Source organism: Stegostoma tigrinum, chromosome 20, assembly GCF_030684315.1.
Source record: "Stegostoma tigrinum isolate sSteTig4 chromosome 20, sSteTig4.hap1, whole genome shotgun sequence".
NCBI classification, from domain to species: domain Eukaryota; kingdom Metazoa; phylum Chordata; class Chondrichthyes; order Orectolobiformes; family Stegostomatidae; genus Stegostoma; species Stegostoma tigrinum.
In genome coordinates, this window is record NC_081373.1 from 22,148,750 (window position 1) to 22,175,365 (window position 26,616).

General features: G+C 42.3%; 1 protein-coding gene across 8 annotated transcripts in view; it reads right to left on the reverse strand.

Moving 5' to 3' along the window:
- Positions 1-26,283, reverse strand: part of atrnl1b (attractin-like 1b) — a 959,007-nt gene extending 932,724 nt beyond the window's left edge. For all 8 annotated transcript variants that reach the window (XR_009446966.1, XR_009446967.1, XR_009446968.1 and 5 more), the window contains exon 1: positions 25,988-26,283. Coding sequence is in view for 5 of the 8 variants with exons in the window: in XM_059653033.1 (XP_059509016.1) it covers positions 25,988-26,268 (281 nt within the window). In the remaining 3 variants the exon portion in view is untranslated. The remainder of the gene's footprint in view (positions 1-25,987) is intronic.
- Between the last annotated feature and the right edge of the window lie 333 nt (positions 26,284-26,616).

A 26,616-nucleotide genomic window follows, 5' to 3' on the forward strand; every position in this document is an offset into this window, starting at 1 on the left:
AGCCAGAGTTCAAAACCAGTTCAATACCTGCATGGGCCCAAGCTATGCCTGCCTCTTTGTAGGTTAGGTGGAACAGTCCCTCTTCTGTACCTACACTAGCCCTAAACCCCACCTCTTCCTCCGTTACAGTCATCAGCGTATCGGTGCCACCTCTTGCTCCCAAGAGGAGTTTGAACAGTTCATTCACTTCAACATCTTCCACCCCAACCTCGTTCACCTGGACCATCTCTGACACATCCTTCACCTTCCTCAACCTCTCTGTCTCCATCTCAAGCAACCACCCACAAACCGATATCCATTTCAAGCCCACCGACTCCCACAGCTACCTAGTATACACCTCCACCCACCCACCTTCCTGCAAAAATTCCATCCCCTATTCCCTCGCTTCCGCCGCATCTGCACCCAGGATGAGGCATTCCACTTCCGCACATCCCAGATGTCCTCGTTCAAGGACCGCAACTTCCCCCCCCGGCAGTGGTCAAGAACGTCCTCAACCGTGTCTCCCGCATTTCCCGCAACACATCCCTCACACCCCATCCCCACAATAACCACCAAGAGAATCCCCCTCATCCTCACATACCACTCCAACCTCCGCATACAAGGTGTCATCCTCCGACACTTCTGTCATCTACAATCCAACCCCAAAGACATTTTTTCATCCCCACCCTTGTCTGCCTTCCGAGAGACTACTCTCTCTCCGAGACTCCCTTGTTCGCTCCACACTCCCCTCCAACCCCACCACATCCGGCACTTTTCCCTGCAACCGCAGGAAGTGCTACATCTGATCAAGCAGATGTTCACCTGCACGTCTACCAATGTCGTATACTGCATCCGCTGTACCCGTTGTGGCTTCCTCTACATTGGGGAAACCAAGCGGAGGCTTGGGGACCAGTTTGCAGAACACCTACACTCAGTACGCAATAAACAACTGCACCTCCCAGTCACGAAACATTTCAACACCCCCTCAGATTCCTGAGATGACATGTCCATCCTGGGCCTCCTGAAGTGCCACAGTGATGCCATCCGAAGGTTGCAGGAAGAGCAAATCATATTCCGCATGGGAACCCTGCAGCCCTATGGTATCAATGTGGATTTCACCTGCTTCAAAATCTCCCCTCCCCCCCCATTGCATCCCAAAACCGACCCAGCTCGTCCCCACCTTTACCGCAACTTTCCGCCCACAGTGGTCGAGAACGCCCTTGACCGCGTCTCCCGCAATTCCCGCAACGCATCCCTCACACTCCGCCCCTGCCACAACCGCCCAAAGAGGATCCCCCTCGTTCTCACACACCACCCCACCAACCTCCGGCTACAACGCATCATCCTCCGACACTTCCGCCATCTACAATCCAACCCCACCACCCAAGACATTTTTCCATCCCCACCCCTGTCTGCTTTCCGGAGAGACCACTCTCTCCGTGACTCCCTTGTTCGCTCCACACTGCCCTCCAACCCCACCACACCCGGCACCTTCCCCTGCAACCGCAGGAAATGCTACACTTGCCCCCACACCACCTCCCTCATCCCTATCCCAGGCCCCAAGATGACTTTCTATATTAAGCAAATGTTCACCTGCACATCTGCCAATGTGGTATACTGCATCCATTGTACCCAGTGTGGCGTCCTCTACATTGGGGAAACCCAGCGGAGGCTTGGGGACCGCTTTGCAGAACACCTCCGCTCGGTTCGCAAGAAACAACTGCACCTCTCAGTCGCAAACCATTTCCACTCCCCCTCCCATTCTTTAGATGACATGTCCATCATGGGCCTCCTGCAGTGCCACAATGATGCCACCCGAAGGTTGCAGGAACAGCAACTCATATTCCGCTTGGGAACCCTGCAGCCCAATGGTATCAATGTGGACTTCACCAGCTTCAAAATCTCCCCTTCCCCCACCGCATCCCAAAACCAGCCCAGTTCGTCCCCTCCCCCCACTGCACCACACAACCAGCCCAGCTCTTCCCCTCCACCCACTGCATCCCAAAACCAGTCCAACCTGTCTCTGCCTCCCTAACCGGTTCTTCCTCTCACCCATCCCTTCCTCCTACCCCAAGCCGCACATCCATCTCCTACCGACTAACCTCATCCCATCTCCTTGACGTGTCCGTCTTCCCTGGACTGACCTATCCCCTCCCTACCTCCCCACCTATACTCTCCTCCCCACCTATCTTCTTTTCTCTCCATCTTCAGTCCGCCTCCCCCTCTCTCCCTATTTATTCCAGAACCCTCTCCCCATCCCCCTCTCTGATGAAGGGTCTAGGCCCGACATGTCAGCTTTTGTGCTCCTGAGATGCTGCTGGGCCTGCTGTGTTCATCCAGCCTCACATTTTATTACCTCCCTAACCTGTTCTCCGTCCCACCTCAAGCCACACCTCCATTTCCTCCCTCCTAACCTCATCCTGTTCCCTTGACCTGTCCATCTTCCCCACCTCTATCCTCCCCCTCTCTCCCTATTTATTTCAGAACCCTCTCACCATCCCCCTTTTCCAACGAAGGGTCTAGGCACAAAATGTCAGCTTTTGTGCTCCTAAGATGCTGCTTGGCCTGCTGTGTTCAGCCAGCTCCACACTTTATCTCAAACTTTGGTTTCACTTTTTTTTCCCTGAACCTTTTTTGTTAGATTGATTCCTGTTAATAGTCAAACAACTACCATCTGCTGAAGCATAATGCCTTTTACAGTGTCAAAACGTCAATAGAGTACTTTAAACAATAAACATCTGATAATTACCCTCCAGACCTGGCTTCACAAACAAATAAGTTTATTTGCTCCCCTTTTTTCAATCAAAAGCTGCTGCTCAAAGTTCAAAGTTGACCCTCACCTCACAGCTCCAAACCAAAAATGGTAAAAAAATGTCTCAATAGATTCAGCCAGACTGTTTGAAAAGGATTAGGGAAAAAATAAAGTCAGAGGATTCTATGCTATTAAGTTATGTAAGAATACATAGGAGTTTTTGATGTCAAACGTATCCAAATAAGAGTACAGCTGCTAATCAAAGTGGCACAAGGGCCAAGTCCATCGAATGGAAAACAAGAGATCCTACATACCAGAACTAGTGTTGAAAATTGCATGCCATGTCTATATTAGAATTGCTGAGTGTTTGTAACTATCAGTCATATTTATTTCATATGGACTGAAGTGAAAAACTCATCCTTTTTTCCAAAATATAATTTGCCTATTAAGATTGGGTTGTATCCATTTTAGGTGGTTTACAGTCCTTTCTAAACTGAAATCTTGCCCGTCCGTTATCATGTGTTTCCTTGCTAAAACATGAGTCTCTTCATGGGTCACACTAACTGTAATAATACATACAAGTTAAACAGCAAGGCTAACCAACAGCCACCCGAGGAACAGAATTTACATACATTTGAAATAGCAAGGGCTGGTTATGAATAATCAACATAATGAGACATGACTTTCCACAAAGCTAACTTGATTGAGTTTTTTTTTGAAGTAACGAGGATTGACGAGGGCAGAGCAGTTGAAGTGATCTACATGGATATCAGTAAGATATTTGACAGGGTTCCACATGGTTAGCAAGGTTAGATCACATGGAAGACAGGGAGAGCTAGCCATTTGGCTATAGAACTGGCTCGAAGGTGGAAGACAGAGGGTGGAGGTGCAGGGTTGCTTTTCAGTCTGGAGCAGTGTGTCGCAAGGGTCGGTGCCGAGTCCACAGCTTTTCATCATCGATACAAATGATTTAGATGTGAACATATGAGTCATGGTAATAAGATTGCAGATGACATTAAAATTAGAGGTATGGGGGACAGCCAAGAAAGTTACCTCAGAGTAAAACAGGATCTTACTCAGATGGGCCAATGGGCTGAGGAATGGTTGATGGAATTTAAGCTCGATAAATGTGAGGTGCTGCATTTTAGAAAGGCAAGTCAGGGCAGGACTTGTACACTTGATAGTAAAATCCTGAGGAGTGTTGCTGAACAGAGACCTTGGAGTGCAGGTTCATAGTTCCTTGAAATTGGAGTCATAGGTAGTTAGGATAGTGAAGAAGGTGTTTGTTACACTAGCCTTTATTGGTCAGTGCATTGAGAATAAAAGTTGGGAGGTCACGTTGTGTCTAGACAGAACATGGGTTGGGCCAATCTTGGAATACTGTCTCCAATTCTGGTCTCTCTGGTATAGGATGGATGTTGCCAGGGTTGGAGGGCTTAAGTTATAGGAAGAGGCTGAATAGGCTCGGACTATTTTCCCTGGAGCAACGGAGGCTGAGGGGTGATCTCAGAGGTTTATAAAATCACGAGGGGCTGGATAGGCTAAATAGACAAAGACTTTTCCCCAGACTGGGGGTCTCCAAAACTAGAAGGTATATGTTTAAGGTGAGAGGGCAAGATTTAAAAGGGTGCTAAGGGGCAACTTTTTCCACACAGAGGGTGGTGCATGTTTGGAACAAGCTGCCAGAAGTAGTGGAGGAGGCTGGTACAATTACAACATTCAAAAGGTATCTGGAAACATGCATGAATAGGAAGGGTTGAGAGAGATATGGACAAAATCTGGCACATGGGACAAGATTTATTTCGGATAGCTGGTCAGCATGGATGAGTTGGACTGAAGGGTCTGTTTCTATACTGTACGTTGTGTGACTCTAAGACTCGATCTACTTTCAAGTATTAAACCAACGAGTGCACCAATCTTCTCTGCTAAGCAGCCCATGGATTTTGCATTCAGCAGCTGGTGCTCTCGTCATCTCCATTAAAGAAGCCACAAATTCCAATCCACACATGTCAGTGCACAGTTCAGACTGCACCCCAATACTAACAGTATCTTGATGATCTGCTTCCTCAGGTGCAAGTAAAGGATCTATGTTTGGAAGAAGCACGTGGGCATTCTTCTCAGAGTATCCACTCCAGTATTTATCCCTCCAGAAACATCACTAAATCAAATGTAACCTGGTTTTGACTGTGTTGTCTTGTAGTATGCAAACTGGCTACACAGTGATTTGGGGTATCCTGATGTCCTGAAAAGTGCTGGAGAAATTTAAGTCTTTTATTTCGCTTGTGTGTACATAGGAGCAAAGGCCTGGACGGGTGTACGTAATGTGAACACTGGGAAAGGATCTGAGACTGCCGAGGGGTGGTCGTATAGGGGTTTATAAAATCACAAAGGGCATGGACAGGGTAAATAATCAAGGTCTTTTTTTCCCAGGGTAGGAAAATCCAAAACTAGACGGCATACATTTAAGGTGAGAGGAGAAAGATTTAAAAGGGACCTGAAGAGCAGGTGGTACATGTATGAAAGGAGCTGCCAAAGGAACTGGGGGGAGGCAGGTACAATTACAAAAAAGACAAAAAGCAAGGAGGGGTATTTGGTTAGGAAAGGTTTAAAGGGATATGACCAAATTCTGGTAAACGGGACTAAAATCAGATTGGGACATCTGGTCAGTATGGACGAGTTAGACTGAAGCGTATGTTTCCAAGCTGTATGACTCAAAGAAGATGCAGGTGAGGGAGTACGTAGAAGGTCAAATTATTTTATCTGACAAAGAAGCAATGCAATACTCACGCACTTAGTACAGAAATGAAAGTTAATAACCTCCTCACTCCAAAAAGTACTAACTCTTATGAGAGAATTGTATCAGTAGGCTCATAGGGTCTTGTGGCAGTTTGGTAGCTCCCCACCTAACAGTCAAGGAACCTGAGTTCAAGTCCCCTGTCCACAAGTTGTAATTGAATTGATTCAAAAATGAAACAAAAAAAAAAGAGATTTATACCAACAAGTGATTATTACTGATGTCATCATTCCCTATCTGGTATTGATAGCTTTTGACCACAAAGCATTTTTGCCAAATTCAATCCTGTCCCCTATCCAGTGCATTCACATCGAATTGTGATCTGTTAATTTAGTCTGGAGGTCCATGGTGGCACCTCAAATACTAGATTAGATCAACTACTCATTGATAGCAATTCAAGTGTGTTGTTCTGCTTAGTCACTTACGCTTCACTTCTAAAAGTTGGACTCAACAAAAAGGACTGTCTTGCAGTAGATTATCACCAAGATAGCTCTTCACAAAAATGAATAAGTTCCATACTGATCATACAGATGTAGTTTCCTCTTGGGAAAAAGGGGATATCGAGGCACCATCAATACAAGATGGTGGCCAAAATCAAAAAGGGAAATTCATAAGAAAAATGTCTTAGCCAACGGATAAGGAATTTTCCATCTTAGTTGAAGCTACAACTAAGGAGGTTCTAAACCAACATGCAGAAGGAGAAGGTGGTTATGATGATAGGTTTAGGTGAGGAAGACAGAACCTCTAGGTGAGGCCAAAATGCCAGCAGTGACTAGTTGCATAGCTGACCTGCTTTTGTATTGTAGATCTAATACACCAGTCAGACATGCTATTGAGTGAGGTGATCACACCACAGGTAGAGACTGAACATGCAGAAAATGGGATGAGGAAACGCAGAAGGTAGGTCACGTAGGGATTCTTGACAGATATACATTTTGAATTCCGTTGGGGAATGGTGATGATTTCTCAGGGGATAGCAGAAGGTACCATGCCACCATGCACAAGATGGGAAGGAGGAGAATGGCAGGGCTATATTGAATCTCTTATCAATAGTAAGGGGACCAAACAGAGACTTCTGCAACCACAAAAGAATGGCAGTTGCAAGATGATATATTACTTTCCTAGTGCAGGGCATTCTGAAGCATAAAAAGCCAGTAGTTGTAGCACAGATCAAAGCCAACAACATACAGAAATGAGACCTTACAAGCATAATATGAAGAGTCAAGACAGAAATTTAAAAAGTAGGATGTAAAACAAGTAGTTATTTCACGATTACTACCAGATCCACGTTAGCAAGAGTAGTAGTAACAGGATACACCAGATAAATCCACGGCCACAGAAATAGTGGAGTGGGGAGGGATTTCAGATTCCACGAGCATGTAAACCAGTACAAACAAGGCATGCTGCATCTGGGCAAAACAAGGCTCAGATATCCAGATTGGAGAAAAAAAGGGAGTGAGTTGGTGTTGTCAAATAGAATTGCTGTGGGCTGACAGGGAAACAACGGAGGGACAAAAATTGAGAGACACAAAAGAAACAGGTGAAAGTCAAATTGAGAAAAAACAACAAATGGGGCCTTGATGCCCAAAAAAAACCGAAGGTGAATAATGCAAAGCTAAAAAGACAGCTAAAAAGGCTTTGTGTCTTAATGCTTAGAGAGTTAGCAATAGATGGAAGGACTAGCAGCATAAATAAACAAAATGATGATATATTTGCAATTATGGAGACATGGCCACACAGTAACCAAGGATGGCAATACTAGGGATCACAGGATAGGTAGCAGCTTTGTGGAATTATTGCAAGACTATTAATCTAGAAACTCAACTAATGTTCTGGGAACCCTGGTTCGAATCCCACTATGGCAGATGATGGAGTTTGAATTCAATAATTATCTGGAACAAAAGAGTCTAATGATGACCATGAAAATCAGGACAGATCATCAGGTGAAACAAATTTGATTTTCTAAGGGGAGGTGATGTCCAAGTGATATTGTTGCTGGAATGTTAATTCAGACACCCAGGTTTAGTAGTGCTCGACTGCAGATGGTGGAATCATGACTGAACAAAAAAAATCTGAAATTAAGAGAGATGAATGAATAATTCACCCCTTAAATGAAATTTTCTTTTAAAACAAAAGCCATTCTTCAGGGATATCATGTAATCACAAGAAAGTCTCAAGGAAGAACTGAAACCAGACAGACCACCCAGCGTCGACATAGACAGCAGAAAGGACAATAGAAAAGTAGCCGTGATGACACTGCAAAGTCTTCCTGACTAACATCTGGGGACTCGTGCCAAAATTGGGACAGCTGTCTCAGACTAGCCAAGCAACAGCCTGACACACATACGGCATCATGCCTTAGAAGAACAAAGTCTCAGACACCACCATCTCTGAAATGTGCCAATCCTACTGATTGGACAGGCACAAACATGGCAGTGTTTACGGACAGGAGGGAGTTGCCCTAGGAGTCCACATTAACTCTGGACAAAAAGCTTCAAGGTATCAGGTCAAAGTCATGGGCAAGGAAACCTCCAGCTGATTACAACATTCCATCCTCCCTCAGTTGATGACACTGTACTTCTCCACTTTAAACAACACTTTGCACTTTCCCCTCATGGGTTGCAGGGATGCAACGCCCACTGCCAACTGTGGTTTGGCAATAGCACTAATGATTGAGCTAGCCAAATCCTGGAAGATATTGGAGCTTGACCTGGATCTGCACAGGTGGTGAGGAAAAGAAGAGGAAAAATCATTCTTGCCCTCATTCTCACCATTCTACCCGTCACAAACGTATCTGTCCATGACTGTTCAATAAGAGTGGCCACCACAGAGTCGTCCTGCCTTCATATTGGGAATACTTTGCCTGATGTGGCACCATGCCGATAGATCAAGCAACTCAAGAATGGTCATCTACAAAGAAGGGTGGGCCATCAGAAGCAGCAGAATGACATTTTCTAACATGATCTGCAAACTCATGGCCCAGCATATCCCCACTGTACCATTACATCAAGCCAAGGGATCCAATCCTGGTCCAATGAAGAGTGTACATCTGATGCTGTTTATTGCACACACATGTCTAAAAAGGTGTCAACCTGGTTAAGCTACCGAACAGCAGAAGCAGCAATTGATAAACAGAGCCAGGTGATCCCACAACTAACATATCAAATCCAAGCTGTGCAGTTCTGCAATATTCAATCATAAATGGTCGCTGACAAATCAAACAATACCCTGGAGGTGGCAGCTGCAAAATTATCCCAGCCTTAACAATGGGAAAGCACCAGATCAGCACAAGCGTTAAGTCTGAAGCTTCTGCAGCAATCTTCAGCCAAAAGAATGTAATGGATGATCTATCTATGGCTCCTCCAGAGGTCTTTGGTATCACAGATGCCAGCCTTCAGCCAGGAGTCACTTCACGTGCTTTCCAAGAAATGTTTACAGTGACTGGGCGCTGCAACGACTATGAGCTTTGACAACATTTCCTAAATAGCACTGAAGACTTGTGCTCCAGAAGTTGCCACTCCCATACCAAGATACTCCAATAAAGATACAACACTGCTATATAACCAAATGGGGAAAACTGTCCACATGTATTCTATACATGAACAGCAGAATAAATCTAACACAGCCAACCAGCACTCCCTCAGTCTATTCTTTATAATCAGTAAAGTGATTAAAAGGTATCAAGTGGCACCTGCTCACCAAAGCCCAGGACTGGATTCCACTAGGACTACTCCACTCAGTTCCTGATCTCACTACAGCTTTGGTTCAAACATGGATAGAACAGCGCATTCTACAGGTGAAGCAAGTGTGACAGTCCTTGACATCAAGACTGCATTCAATCAAGCGCGGCATCAAGGAGTCAAACTGAGTCAACGGGAATTGGGAACAAACACTCCAATGGGTTAAATCATAACTGGCAAATGGGAAGATGGTTGTGGCTGTGGCAGCTCAGTCATCTCAACTCCAGGAGATCTTTGCAGGTGTTCCTCAGAGTAATGTCCAGGCCCCACCTTCTTAAACAGCTTTATCAATGATCTTCACTCCATAACTTTAGAAGTGGGGGTTTCTTTGATTCCAAATGTTCAGCACCGTTTCAGAGTCGTAAGAGACTGAAACAGTCCATGACTAAGTGCAGCAAGATTTGCACAATATCCATATTTGGGTCGAAAATGGCAAGTAACATCTGTATCACACAAATGCCAGATAGACAATGACCATTACAAATAAGAGATGGACAATGTAATCATCATCAACACTGAGGGTTACCACTGGCCAGAGTCTCAACTGGATTCACCATACAGAGAGACTAAAAAAGCAAGAGATCAGAAATATTGCCGGAAGTAACTCAGGTCCTGACTCCCAAAGTCTGCTTCACTTGTCTACAAAGCATAGGTCCGAAGCATACTGCAATACTCCTCACTGCCAGGACGACTGCAACCCCCAATGGCGTCGAGCCTGTTGGAGAAAATCAACCCACTTGATTAGCACCACAAAGACGTAGTCACAGCACAACCAACTCTCGATAGCAATGTGTATTATTCAGTGTGCAGAATTCACTAAAGATCCTTAGACAGCACCATCATCTAGAAGGACCCAAGTCAAGAGATACTTGGGAACACTGGAGGGAAATGTGTAGTGGCAAACCACTCACTTGAATAAAAAAAAAATCACTGTTCCTTTGCTGACAGAGTCAAAATTATCGAATATACCCCCCCGCCTCCGAATAGCACCGAGTCTACCTACAGCAAATAAGCCGCAGTGATTCTTGGAGGCAGGTCACCAACTTCTCAAGGTCACTTAGGCAGGCAAAGCCAGCAACACCCATATCCCACAAGTGCATTTAAAAAATTCCAAAGAGACATTTAAGACTGCTGCACAGAGCAGCAAATCTGAGGAATGGAACCAGTTTAAAATTCACCAAAAAGAGGACAAAATGTTTGAGCACGAGGGAGCAAAATCTACACTGAAACTGCAGGGCACAAAAACTCAAAACTTCTATAAATGTGAACAGACAAAGATGACTGAAGTATAGGATCCTTACATAGCCAGAAGTCAGGGAAATTGTACTGAGGTACAGTAAGTGGTAGAAACATTAACTTTGGTTCTGTACTCAGAGGGTGCAAAAACCTCCTGGAAATGTTAGAGAACTAAAGATCTATGGAAGTGCAGAATTGTGAGAAATCAGTTTTAAGAAAATAGTGTGAGGGAAATTAATGGGATTAAAGGCTGACAAAAATCACCAAAGCCTGATAATGACTTCCCAGAGTGCTAAAAGGCCAGGGCCCCGGAAATATTGGATCTATCTACAAAATTCTATAATTGGTCAAAAGCCAGCATAGATTGATGATAGGCAAGCAATGGAGTTCAGAAGATGTAATTAGTTGAACAGATAAAAGGGGAAACCAGTGCATGTGGTGCATTTAGATTTTCAGCAAGTTTCTGATAGAGTGCCTCATGAGGGGTTAGTGGACAAAATTAAGGCATGTGGGATAGTGGATAACATACTGGCATGGATTGAGAATTATTTAACAGACAGGAAACAAAGTGGGAATAAGTAGGTCTTTTGAGACTTAGCAGGCAGAGATTACTGGAATACCATAAAAGGTCAGTCCTTGTGTGCAATTTATTCACAATATCTAAATCCAATTTCCTTGAAGAGGGGACCAAATACAATTTCAAAACTTCTGGTGTCAGACCATGGTCATAGAACAATACAGCACAGAACAGGCCCTTCGGCCCTCGATGTTGCACCGACGGCAAAATAATCTAAGCCCATGCCCCTACACTATCCCATCATCATCCATATGCTTAATCAAGGACTGTTTAAATGCCCCTAATGTGGCTAAGTTAACTACATTGGCAGACAGGGCGTTCCACACCGAGTAAAGAACCTGCCTCTGACATCTGTCTTAAATCTATCACCCCTAAACTTGCAACTATGCCTCCTCATACAAGCTGACATCATCATCCTCGGAAAAAGACTCCCACTGTCCACCCTATCTAATCCTCTGATCATCTTGTATGTCTCTATTAAATCCCCTCTTAGCCGCCTCCTCTCCAATGAGAACAGACCCAAGTCCCTCAGCCTTTCTTCATAAGAGCTGTGCTCCAGGCCAGGCAACATCCTGGTAAATCTCCTCTGCACCTTTTTCCAATGCTTCCACATCCTTCCTGTAATGGGGCGACCAGAACTGTACGCAATATTCCAAAGGAGGCTGCACTAGCATTTTGTACAGTTGCAGCTTGGCATCACGGATCGGGAACTCAATCCCTCTACCAATAAAACCTAACACACCGTAAGCCTTTTTAACAGCACTATCAACCTGGGTGGCAACTTTCAGGGCTCTATGTACATGGACACCAAGATCCCTCTGCACATCCATACTACCAAGAATCTTTCCAGTGACCCGGTATTCTGCCTTCCTATTATTCCTCCCAAAGTGAATCACCTCACATTGATCCGCAGTGAACTCCATTTGCCACCTTTCAGCCCAATTCTGCAGTTTATCTAAGTCTCCCTGCAACATTCTTCCACACTGCCCACCACTCCACTGACTTTAGGGTCATTTGCAAACTTACTAACCCATCCGCCTATGCCATTTATAAAAATGACAAACAACCACGTACCCAAAACAGATCCTTGAGGCACACCACTAGTAACCGGACTCCCGGCTGAATATTTTCCATCAACCACCACTTGTTGCCTTCCTACAGAAAGCCAGTTTCTAATCCAAATTGCTAAATCTCCCTCAATTCCTTGCCCCCATATTTTCTCCAATCGCCTACCATGTGGAACCTTATCAAAGGCTTTACTAGAGTCCATGTACACTACATCAACTGCCCTTCCCTCATCCACGCTTGGTCACTTTCTCAAAAAACTCAATGAGCTTTGTGAGACAATGACCTGCCCTTGACGAATCCATGTCGACTCTCTCCAATCAAATTGTTGCTTGCTAGATGATAAATCCTCTCTTATAATCCTTTCCAAAACTTTCTACAAAAGATGTAAGGCTCACTGGTCTATAAGTACCTGGGTCATCTCTACTGCCCTTCTTGAACAAGGGCACAACATTTGCAATCATCCAGTCCTCTAGTACTAAACTTGTGAACAATGAAGACTCAAAGACCGAGGCCAAAGGCTCTGCCACTTTCTCCCTAGCTTCCCAGAGAATCCTCGGAAAAATCCCATCCAGCCCAGAAGATTTATCTACCTTCACACCTTCTGGAACTGATAACACCTCGTCCCTAGTAACCTCAATCCTTTCAATTCTAATAACCCATAACTCAGTCTTCTCCTCTTTTCCTGGAGTGAAAAGAGATGAGGAATAATCATTTATCACTTCTCCAATCTCCACAGGGTCCACACACAACTTTGACTGGCCCTATTCCTACCCTAGTCATCCTCTTATTCCTCACATACCTATAGAAAGCTTTAGGGTTCTCCTTTACTCTATCTGCTAATGTCTGCTCATGTCCCCTCCTTTCTCTTTTTAACATTCTCTTTAAATCCTTCCTAACTAATCTGTAACTCTCCATCACCTCATCTGGACCATCTCATCTCACTGTCACATAAGCCTCCCTCTTCCGCTTAACAAGAGATAAAATTTCTTTAGTAAATCACGGTTCTCTTACCTTATCACTTCGTCCCTGCCTAACAGGGACATATCAATCAAGGGCATGCAATATCTGTTCCTTAAGCCAGCTTCACATTTCAACTGTCCACATCCCTGAATTTTGCTAACCCATTCTATGCCTAAATCGCATTATAATTGCCCTTCCCCCATCGCCATGTTCCTATCCCTTTCCATCGCTAAACTAAACATAACCGAATTATGTTTAGTTCCTTTCCAAAACTTTCTACAAAAGATGTAAGGCTCACTGGTCTATAATTACCTGGGTCATCTCTACTGCCCTTCTTGAACAAGGGCACAACATTTGCAATCCTCTCGTCCTCTGGTACTAAACTTGTGAACAATCCAAAATGCTCACCTACCACAAAATCAAACACCTAGCCTGGTTCATTACCAAGTACCAGATCCAGTGTGGCCTCCCCTCTTGTCGGCCCTTCGACATTGTCAGTTCTTGTGAGGTTTTGGTCTCCCTAGCCAAGAAAAGATATATTTTCAATACAGGAATTGCAGTAGAGGTTCACTAGGCTGATACTGAGGATGACAGGACTGCCATCTCTCTGATTGGGAAGTGGTGAAATATGTTACAGTCTTAGTTTTGTGAGTAGGCTATTTCGGACTATGCATGAAAAACTTCTTTATTCAAGAAGATAGCAGTCCAAGGAATTCTCCACCATAAAGCCGTGTAAACCAAAAGGTCACTGAATATACTCTGAGATAGGTCAGATTTTTCTGTTTTAAAATCAAGGAGCATGGGGAAAAAGCAGGGATACAGCATGAGCTAGAGGGTCAACCATTGTCATGTTGAATGGTGAGCATGTTCAAAGGGTTGAACAGCCTACTCCTGATGAGAGCTCTGAGCGACGGTAAGCACTGCAGATACTGGAAGCCAGGAATGCACTGCAGGTCAGACAGCATCCAAGGAGCAGGAAAGTCCACATTTCAGCCTGCATGAGAAAATATTAGCCTTCAAAGGCTGACTTACGACAAGACACTTCCTGGAAAAGTGTTATTTGCACAGTGGCTAGCACTGCAGCCTCACAGCACCAGGGACCAGGTTCGAATCCAGGCTTGGGCAACTGTCTGTGCGGAGTATGCACATTCTCTGCACGTGTGTGTGCGCGCGTTTCCTCCAGGTGCTCCAGTTTCCCCTCAGTCCAAAGATGTGCAGGGTAGGTGGATTAGCCATGCTAAATTGCCCGTAGTGTTCAGGGGTGTGTGGGTTATGGGGAGGGATGAGTCTGGGCGGGATGCTCCATGGGGCGGTGTGGACTTGTTGGGTCAAAAAGGGCCTCTTTATACATTTTAGGGAATTAATCTAATCTAACCATTTATTTTTTAAAATGGGATTAAAGAGAGGTCCACCAATCCAATGACACACATGGAATTTAGTTCAAAAGGACTGAACTTGGCTGTGACAATTCACTCATTAAAAAGAACAAGTTAATCTTTGTATCAAAAGGCAGCTTCACTACTCATTAAACCACTGCCAGTGTGAAGATAGTTAAATTGATGTCATCTGGTGAAAAGATTGCACAAGACAATTTTGATGGAAACAAAAGGGATTAGGTCATAATAGCAAACTAAGGAAGGATCTCAAAAGAGAGTTACCAAAAAACAAAAATTTAATAAAGACAGACAGACAAAAAACAATTCGCACCCTAACTTTTGAAAATCAGAAAGAACACTGTGACATAAGTTCCTGTCAAACAGATGATGAAGTCCAACATCACAGTGGAAGGTAGGTATTGCATGCAGAAAGCATCAGTAATGAAAGCAAGAAAGCCACCCATAATTTCCTTAGTGTTCTCCAAACAAAGATTATGGCTACATTTTTCAAATAGCATGCCCACAGCGCAAAGGAATAAGCATACTGGCCTCAAAATTGCACAGAAGAAAAACAAAACCTGCATTTCATTATGCAGATTGGTGGTTGGGGAGACAATACGCAGGTGAACAGGCAACAGCAATGTTTCCCATAATCTGGTGCAAAAGTTGTCACAAGTATATCCTATTTGAGGCAGGAAAACAAACAAACAGTCGCATATTTTACTCTAATACACTGAATAGTTCTAAAAGTTTAAACTAAAACCGAAAGAACTGAGGATGCTGTAAATCAGGAACAAAAACAAAGTTGCTGGAAAAGCTCAGCAGGACTGGCAGTATCTGTGAAGGAGAAAACAGAGTTAACGTTTCAGGTCGGGTGAACCTTCCTCAGAACCGATAGCAGCCGGGAAAACGTCAGTTTATAAGCAGAATATGGGGAAGTGGGTGGGGTAGGAAAGGGAGTAAACGATAGGATAGAATCCAAGAGAGAGATAATGACAGTTGGACAAAAGGAGTTGCTATCAGGCCGTGAGGGTGAGTAGTTGTTAATGGAGACTGTTAGTGACTAACGGAGGGTGTGTAATAGCAGACGATATTGTAACAAGGGCTGGTGTGAGGGGTAGTGGGCTGTGACACGGGACTTCTAAAATTCTGTCCACGTTACGCAAAGCAGATTTCACCTGCTTATTTTTCTTGTCTCTTTCAAAATTCATGTAAAAATAAGAAAATCCACACATCTCTCAGAAGAATGCACTCAACTCGTCCAATACATTACACACTTTTTTTAAAAAAAAGTACAAAGCAGGACAAACAAACCAGATCCCTTAAAAAGCCAGATAAGTTGTTTATAGTTATGCAAACAAATATGAAACATGCAAAGTTTGAGAGGGCATTTGTCAAATTTAATAATCATGTTGCTTCCAAAAATACAGCTGACAACAAGCGAATGTGAGAACACATTATTGATGTGAATCAATAACAAAGCAAATCAAAACTAAAGCCACATAAGAACATGCAAGCACTCAACGACCATCAAATTTCTCAATGTTAGTACAATAGTTAAAACAGCGCAAAGCAAGACAATACAATTTTGTTGGTACATTTCAATCAGATGCATGAACAGATAGAAAGGACTTGATTTTCGGTGTTAAATTAGATGGGAAAATTAAAGAATATTCAATAAGATTGAGCCTTATGTTGCACTTAAAAAAAATCAATTAGTGTTGGTGTTATGTATTAGAATTCAGAATTGTGATACTTTAAATAATACTGCACACCTAATATCAAAAATGAGACCATACAGATTTTGTACTCCCCTTTATTTGGTTACATGCAAACATGAATTAGGAGTAAACCCTTCAGCCCCTCGAACTGACTTATTAGGTCAGTTATTATGTTGCTTATTATGACGGATTTGGGGTTTTGGTTGAGGAGTATATTGGCAAACATAATAATGGCGTGCTGTTCTTTGGTTAATCCAGAGGAAACCGTGCCAGAAGTGTTCACATGTAAGTTCCATGCCTAGATGGATGCCAGTCAATCCAATTTTAATTTCTTATACAGATTGAATAAAACCAAGTGGCTTACTAGGCCATTTCCAGACGCATCAACTACAAAAAACAGGCTAGGTCAAATACAAAGCGTAATTCCCTTCCCTTAAAAAGGTCACTAATGAACCAGGTAATTTTTTAAAGTCAATGCAGCTGGTCAGATTTCACTATTAGAGATTTTAATTCAATTAAAATACCACACATCAGCTGGGGAAGTTAAAGTTATGATCTAGATATTGGCCCAGACTTCTGAGCTACCTGTCCAATAACATAGCCCAGCCTCACAGAGGCAGTAAACCAGGTTCTTCCCCCTTCAAATCGATGAAACAATGACACTGTTCAAAGGATGAAAATTTTCTGTTGCTCTCTATCCAATATTGTTGCCTCAATTATCAGCAAACCAGTTTAATTAAACATATTTTCACGTTTGCAGTTTATCCATTTTACTTCATCCGACATGCATTTTCCCACTCGCTGAACTTGTCCAAATCACACTGCATCCTCCTCGCAACACACCCTTCCACCCAACCTTGCACTTGGAGATGCTTCATTTAGCTTCCTCATCCAACTCATTAGATTTGTGAATAATGAGGGTCCAAGCTTCGATCCCTCCAACACTTCATTAAGTCACTTCCACTCAGCAAAAGACCATTTGGTCCATCTTTGTTCCTTGACTGCCAACCTGTTTTGTATCTATGTCAGTACACTACCCCAATCACATGCACTTAGGTTTTACACGCTAATCCCTTATGTGGGACCTCATCAAAAGAACACCTTCCAGGTCCACCTAATTAACACTGCTGGTTAAAACTTCAAAAATTCCAGCAGATTTGTCAAGCATGATATTCCTTTTGCAAATCTATGCCAACTCTGTCTGAGCCTGTCACTACTTTCCAAGTGCTTTGCTCTTAAATCCATTATAAAAAAGGACTGCAGCATTTTTCCCATTATCAATGACAGGCTAATTGGTCTATAATTTGCCATATTTCCCCCCCCCCCCCATCCCTGTTTTTAAAAAAGTGACATTACATTAGCAACCTTCCAATCCACAAGTGTTGTTCCAGGCTCTATAGATCTTGAAAGATGAAAAACATTACATCCCTATTTCGAAGGCCACTTCAAGTTTTCTGGGATGTAGATTATCTGGTGCTCAGTATTTATCATTATAATCCCAACTTCATCAATACCATTTCCCCAACAATACAGATTTTCTTCTTACCTCCTTTCAATGCCCCAGAATTGTCAATATTTCCAGAATGTTATTTTTGTGTCCTCTTTTGCGAAAGCAGAACCAAATTATGTATTTAATTGGTCCGCCACTCTTGTTCTCCATGATAACTTTCCCTGTTACTGGCTTAGGGAACCATATTTGTCTTTGCTAATCTTTTTCCTCTTCAAAATACCTATAGAAGATTTTGCAATCAGTGCTACCTGCAAGCCTACTCTTGTACTCTATTTCCCACCCCCCTTTAATTCAATCCTTTCCTCCTCCTTTACTGAAACCTAACCTGCTCCCGATCCTCAGAACTGCCTTTTAAGCTAATTTATATGCCCCTTTCTTAGATCTAATACTATTGCTAATTCACCTCATTAGCCATGGTTGAGCCACCTTTCCAGTTTTATTTTGTGCCAGACCCGACAGAATTTGGGCACAAATGTAAAGGGGTATAATCACGAAATTTGCAGACAAATCAAAAATTGGCCATGGTGGTTGATAGTGAGGAGAATAACTGTAGCTGTAAGAAGAGATTAATGGACTGGTTGGGTGGGCAGAAAAAAAATGGAAAAGATAATGCATTTCAGGATGCCAAACGAGGCAAAGAGAAGAACACTGACGGGTATAGAGCAAGTGTGCAACACGAAGGTTGGTGCAGTTGTGGACAACGTGGAGAGCTGTTGTGGGTTACAACACAGCATTGATAGGATGCAGACCTGGGCAAAGAAGTGGCAGAATTCAACTCAAAAGTGTGAAGTGATTCATTTTGGAAGGTCAAATTTAATGCAGAGTACAGGGTTAATGACAGGATTCCTGGCAGTGTGGAGGAAAAGGGGGACCTTGGGGTCCACGTCCATAGATCCGTCAAAGTTGCTACTTAAGTTGATTGGGTTGTTAAGAAGGAATATGGTGTGTTGGCTTTCATTGGCAGGGAAATTCAGTTTGTGAGCCGCAAGGTTATTGCTGCAGCTCTATAAAACTCTGGTTAGACCACACTTGGAATACTGAGTTGAGGTTGGTTGGCTCGCCGAGCTGATTTTTTGTTTTGCAGACATTTCATTACCGTGCTTTGTAACATCCTCTGTGCAGCCTCCAAAGCGTCAGTGTGTTTTCCCGCCTGGTTTTTAAAACTCTGGGGTCCGTTGAGATGGATTGCCTCACTTCCGGTTTTCCTTCGTAGTGGAATGTATATGGGGTCGATTTCAATGTGTTTATTAATAGCATGCTTCATGGATTGCATACTTCTAGGAATTCTCGTGCCTGTCTTCGTCTAGCCTGTCCCAGGATCTCGGTGTTGTCCCAATCAAAGTGGCGATTCTCCTTGTCCATGTGGATTGAGATGAGTGAGTATTGATCGAGCCTGTCGGTGTTCATGTACTCTTGTTGTTAGTTTCCTTCCTGTTTGTCCGATGTAGTGTTTCTCAGTCTCTGCAGGGGATCTTGTAGATGACATTGATCGAGTCCATGGCGGGGTGTGGGTCTTTAGAATTCTAGATTTTCTAGAAGCATGGCACTCCACGAAGCATGCTATTAATAAACACATTTAACTCAATCCCATATGCATTCCACTCAAAGAAAACCAGAGGGAAGGCAATCCATCTCAACTGACCCCCAACCCCAGAGTTCAGAACCCAGGCAGGAAAACACACAGACGCTTCACTGAGGATGTTACCAAGCATGGTAACGAAATGTCTGCAAAACAAGAAACCAGACAGGTGAGCCAACCAACCTCAACACCCACAACCCGAGCTACAAATCTACTCCAAAACCTTAGCTATTGTGTTCAGTCTAGTCGCCTCATTATAGGAAGGACGTGGAAGCTTTAGAGGGGGTGCGGAGGAAATCTACCAGGATGCTACCTAGACTGGAGGGCAGGCTTTATGAGGAAAGGTTGAGGGGGCAAGGGCTTTTCTCTTTGGAGTGAAGAAGGATGAGAGGCAATTTGATAGAGGTATACAAGATGATGAGAAGCATAGAGTGGAAATGCCTATAATGAGGGGGAATAATTTTAAGGTGATGGGAGGAAGATGTAGGGGAGATGTCAGAGGTAGGTTCTTTACAAGAGAACAGTGGATGCGTGGAATGCACTGCCAGCAGTGCTAATGGAGTCAAATACATTCAGGGCATTTCAGTGGCTCTTGGATGATAGTAAAATGCAGGGTATGCAAAGTAGTTTGATCTTAGCGGAGGATAATATGTCAGCACAACACTGAGCCGAAGGGAGTTCTCTAGGAGTGATTATCTGCAAATCCTTGAAGGTAGCAGGAGAGGTCAATAAAGGTGGTTATGAAATCCTGTCCCTTGTCAGCTGAAATACGTAATGCAAGCAGAGAAATAATTCTGAAGTTCCAATACAATTAGTTAGGCCATAACTGCAGTTCCTCCTGCAGTTTTGGTCACTTTATTACAGAAAAGGATGCAATTATTCTAGCAAGGGTACAGCACAGATTTACGAATATGCTATCAGGTCCAAGAAAATTAGCCATGCAAAAAGTCATTGCATGAGCTCCTTGGAACAGAGGAGGCTGAGGGCAAATGTGATTAAGATGATTAAGGGGTTTCTGATTTACAAACATGATCCATTACACAGAGGTATAATTTTAACATTACAAACAGTTGCTTTACTATGTCCTGCATTGTGTTCCGACTTGAAAACAAACTTCAGTACACAATCCGTTCACAACCGGGGACTGTCTGTATGCAATCGAGGAGGGCCAGGATACTGTGGAGGAGAAGGGCCTATTTTCCTTAGGAGAGAAGTCAGTGACTGGGGCATAGATATAAAGTGATCAGAAGAGAAATTAAAGAGGGAGGAAGAAAACTTTTCACCAAGGAGGCTGTAGGTGTCTGGATCACTGCTTGAAGAAGGGTAAATGCAAAACCCTTTAATTCATTTCAAAAGATGCCTGGATATGCACCTCAAGTACTATAACTGCAGGACTACTGGCCAAACATTGGAAAGTGGGGATCGGCTAGGTTTTTTTCACCCAGTGCAGACATTATGGGTTAAATGGACTTTTCCTGTGCAGTAAACTTTGGGTTAATTATGAAACCAAGGCTAAATCTGCTGTGATATTATCGAATGCAGCCAGATGTGCTAACAAGATTCTTTTGGCATTGAAGCAAAAATTGGCAATAGCACGATCTTTAAGTAACTGCAAATATTAAGACAGATCATTCGAGGACAGACATTGAAGCTGGTATGCCAAAACAATGCAAAGGGGCCATCCTTACTTTAATCCTGAGACATGTTCTAAGTTTAAACATCTGAACAATCAGAATTTGCTTCACTAACATAATACAGAAGGCTCATCATTTGAAATCAACACAATCCAAGAAATGGAACAAAAACAGAAGTTGCTGGGAAAGCCCAGCAGGTCCAGCAGAATCTGTGAAGATAAAATCAGAGTTAACATTTTGGGTCCCGTGACCCTTCCTCAGAATTGGAAAGAGGAGTAGGATTGGCATGGAAGTCCCAAAGAGAGGAGCAGAACTTCTTCAAAATAGATATACCTTGAAGAGATGTGACAGAAAGTTAGATACTAAATAAAAACCAAAAGAACTGATGCAGAACCAGGGGAGGGTCACTGGATCTGGAAATGTTAACTGATTTCTTTTTCCCCCCTTCACAAATGCTGCTGGATCAGCTGGGCTTTTCCAGCAATTTACGTTTTTGTTCTTGATTCACAGCATCCGCAGTTCTTCCAGTATTTACAATTCAAAAAATACCTGCGTGTAAAACAAAAATCAATTAAGACACAAAGCAGATAAGCTGGACATTTCCTCAAATCGTTTTTTTGCACGATCAACTGGCTGCCATTTTTTTTTAACTCAAGTGGCAAATACACACCAGAACACTTCTTTTACTGGAAACATCTTTAGGATAACCAGAGGATATACAAGGCTTCCATAAATTTTATTTTTACTCTTAACAATTCAAGAGACAATTTTCCTCTCAAAATAGCAATGTCACATCAAGCCCTCCCACCAAGCATGGCAATGTTCATGCAGAGATAAAATCATTTTAATAAGCTTGACACACTATTACATGACTGAAAAACAATCAAACAATACAAATTGAAAATGTGGGTCAGTTACCTCATTTAATCCCAGTTCAAGATTGTACAATTTAAGAACAGCTACACCATAATTAGAACATGAGCTCCAATTTGTGTGTAAAAATAATTTAATTGCCCACCCTGATTTATTAAAAAGTATTCCTTGCACCAGTAAGAATTACTATTTTTAATATCAACAATTATATCAGTTTGATGCAATTTCTTAGTAATGAACCAGAATGGTTAGAAATGAAATTAATGCTCCCGATTTACTGGTATTACTGTAGATCATTCTTCTAATTCGACTTTTGAAGCTTTCAAGAAATTAGGAATAATTTAGAAATGTAAATAATGATGAAAATATAAGAAGTGTCAATGACTGGTAAGGTTGATTACAATTCTGAAGGGTCAAAGATATTAAACCATTTTAGAATCATCTAGCAAAATTTAATGAATAAATTAACTGTGTAAATGTACTCTGACAAGCAAAGCATCATATAACTGTGAAATTTAATTATGCCAGATGCCAAAAACCCTGAGTTCAAATTCATTGAGTCACTAACAATGGGATCATTGAGGAAAAAAAATCCCACTACAGTCAAATGCGATGCTTTTGTTTTCAGAATCATTCTTCCATAACAAATCACCTTCCCCATCCACAAAAATAGACAATGTACATTTTTTTGAAAGATCTGGTGATACTTGATGCGCGGCTAGTGTATTTGCATACGACACCAAAATTAGTCATAGAGCAGACAGTGAAGAAGGGTATCTAAGATCACAAAGAGATATTGATCAATTGGCCCAATGGACTGAGTGGCAGATGGAGTTTACTTTGGATAAACATGAAATATTACATTTTGGTAAAACGAACAAGGGCAGAACTTATACAATTAAAAGTAGGGTCTTCGGTAGTACTGCAGAACAGTGGGGCCAAGGGGATCATGTATGTAATTTGCAAGTTGTCACATGTAGAAAGGGTGGTTAAAAAGGCATTTAGCATGCTTGCCTTCCGTGCTAAGACCTTGGAGTATAGGAAGCGAAAGAACTGCGAATGCTGTAAATCAGGAACAAAAACAAAAGTTGCTGGAAAAGCTCAATTAGGTCTGGCAGCATGTGAAGCAAAAAAAAAAAATCAGTGTTAACGTTCTGGGTCCAGTGACCCTCCATCAGAGCAGAGAATTTTCTTCTTCACAGATGCTGACAGAGCTGCTGAGCTTTTCCCACAATTTCTGTTTTTGTTCGAGTATAGGAGTTGGGACTTCATGCTCAAGGTGTAAGGATGCTGGTGAGACCGCTTCAGGAGTACTGTGTCCAGTTCTGCTGTAATAAGCTTGACGTTTAAAAGGACACTTCAATAAGTACATGATTAAGAAATGCTTGGAAGGATATGGATCAAATGCAGGAAGGTAGGAATAGTTTACTTCGGGATTATGGTCAGCATGGGCTTGTTGTTTCCATGCTGTATGACTATGACACTCTGTATGTGATCCTTAAATGACTGACTGATCCATAATTCAGAAGACTGAACTATGGATGGTAGACTCCCAAGGATGATTACAATGTAGGAATTAATGAGATCCCACAGTAATAGTTACATTCTTCCTGCAAACCATCAGGACAACAATTTCATATTACCAATTCATAACTTCATTTCATTCCAACCATTGCCAAAGACATACAAAATAATCCCTGCAGGAAATTAATAGGCAGCATAATTTTACAGTAAAAAATTACTGCAGGCTTTTGTTTTTGTCTATGCAGACGAGTACCACATTGAACTTAATCTTCTTGGGGGCTGTGGTTTTCACGATTTATTCGAACCTTTCTACTCCAGAGCTTAGCTGATAGGCATATCAAAATTTTACAATGTTTTATTTTGGCGGCTGCTGCTGTGACTTATTGGTGCTCTGTACGTGGTACTGTCTAATGAATTGTTGGAAATCAGTGACTAAGGCATCAAGGTATTTTGCTAGTCTCCAAACAACTTTAGATCTCCTGCCACAGCATTAGACTGTTTTGTTCTATGAGCTGGCTACAACTAGTCATCTTACTGAAATCTCTGCGAAACTCTGGATTTGAGTACATTTTCACAATGTAACCACTGAACATTTGAGGAACGATGCTAACACATGCTTTTCAAGATCACTCCAGTGGATGATCTTAATTCTGATGGCACATTTGTTCTGGTCACTTTCCTTCTTCCATTCTCACACCAGTTTTCTTTTTAATTAAAATCAAATTCCTTCACTGCAGATATTTGACAAGTTATCAAATGTTACAGTTACAAATCGGAAAACAACTTCATTCACAACTGTTTTACTGGAGAAGCCATTTCTGTTTGCCACCTACCAGACCACGCAGAGTCTGTTGTGTGGGCATTTCGTAATCCCACATAGCTACTTTATAATACAGCCTCCATCGCCTGCTTGATCCTGTGTACTCAAAAATGACAAGGAAAATGGGCATTTCTGGGGTGAAAATTGTGGCTATTTATTAATTGCAGTATTGCATTTTGTAGAGGGGAGGTTGGGGGGACAGGTGTGAAGCGAGTGGGAAAATGTTTTAGAAAAAAAACTTGGAGCATCAAGTATATGCAAATTTGGCTTTTGGCTCCAAAATATTAATGATTTTAATACTGCAATCTGTGGTATATTTTTAAAAAGCTCCACTGCTTGCACACTGCAAAAACATGGCTTAGTGTCAATAATTTCTCTGTTATAGAAAACCTAATCTCAAGGCAAGAAAGGAAAAGTACAAACATCCAAATCAAACATAACTATCTTGCTCTCATTTTTAAGCAGCCAATCATACAGTAACATTAGCAAAAGAGTGGGAGCAGATCATATCTACCCAAGAGGCCACAGACACTACAAGGCACAAGTTGATAACTTTATTTTGGAGGGGTGTGAAATATAGTCAATTACATAGACACTATGTAGGACCTACAAAATAATATAAAAACTAAGCATTTCAGCTAAAACTCAAAAAAGTATTATAATTAAAAAATGCAATCCCTGTCAGGCAAGTTTTATTGGATATACACAAAAGACGTGAAAGGATAACAATTTGGTGGGCTTTAATTCAAGCGTCTCTGTTGGCCACAACACAATTTGCGTACAGGAAAAATAATTCATTCAATCCTCTCAAGCTGAGAAACCTTAGACTGTAAGCACAAAAAGTGTCAAGCCTAACAAAAACAAAAATGGCTGGAAAAGCTCAGCAGGTCAGGTAGCATCTGTGGAGAAGAAAACAGAGTTAACATTTCGGGCCCAGCGACACTTCAGGAAAGGTCACTGGACTCAAAATGTTAACTGTTTTCTCCTCCACAGATGCTACCCGACCTGCTGAGCTTTCCCAGCAACTTTGTTTTTGTTCCTGATTTACAGCACCCACAGTTCTTTTCAACTGTCAAGTCCAGATATATTATCTCCATGAAGAATTTTTTAATCAATTGCCTAAGAGATGAGAAAGCTTTGTGCAAGATTTAAAGGGGATGAGTTTTAGGTGAGCTGATCACTTGTAACGTTTTAATTTGCATGCTAAATCTACAGGGAGGAACTTGACATAGCCAAGTCAGAAATGAAACGGCGATTCCAAGAAAAAAAACTTTGCAGTTATGCGACAAATATAATGACAATAAATATAAGAGACAAAGTGCAGCAAGATGGTTAACATTCAAAAATCCATAAGGTCTCAAGTGTTATTTCAAGGCTTCCTGTCATTATTTCATACATCGCACAGGCCTGAACTCCGATGTCCACAGTCGGTCTTATACATCATTAATAGGCTTAAACTTAGTTTGAAGATGATGGATAGCAGTAAAATATAACGTGTGACTGTCCTGAGAGCTGTTTACATGATAGCAATAACAGCAAAATTCTTGATCACGGCAAATAGAAATAATGCAGTGTCAAAATTGGAATTTATGAATTGTTCGGGAAATTTAGATGGTTATTCCCTGACTCTAAAATTTGTACCCTGTCCGACATTAAAACCAGGTTAACAACGAAAACGCCCACTTGAAATACTATTATTTATAACTGATGCTCACGCTACTATCAAACGTAAAATTGAGTTGAAAACGCACTTCATTATGGAAAAAAAGTCGCAACACCTTCATTTTTTAAAAAACCGTTTCTAAATAAAATACAAAAAAAAACATGAAACCAGTGGGTCTTACTTGAATCTACCCCCGCAGTGCTGACACTGTTCGCCGACCCATCCTTGGTCACAGACGCAGCTCCCATTCACACATCTCCCGTAGATACACGGCGTCTTGTCGCAGTCTCGGCAAAGCCCCATACGGGCCGACACCACCAGGTAAAGGAGAGCGTAGCAGATACCGGAGCGGTAAGGATCCGGGCTGTCCCGGGCTGCTACCACCAAGGCCCCTTTACTCCAGCTCAAGCGGTTCAATCCTGGACCGGTTTGCGGGTTTCCACCGCCGCCCGCAGCCGCCATTTTAACCTGGTGTATTTCGGATAACACAGCCCACCAACACCCCCCCCGCCCCAAAAAAATTCCCCTCCCCTCGGCACAGCTTAGCCCCCAGCCCCGAAACCAATCCAGCCGGGGCTCCTTCCTCGATAAAACAAACTGTCCACCACCACCAAGAGCCAGGAAACTTTTAAAATAAAACAACTGTTTAAATATAGGATTTTTTAAGTTGTTAAAAATATTTTAAAACAATTTTGCCCTTCCAAGCAAGAAATACAACTATCTTTTATATTTTTATTTTAATCTTTTTGAAAGATTAAAAATAGAAACCAACGCTTGGCGAGATTAAAGAGACTTCAGGTGAACCATTGA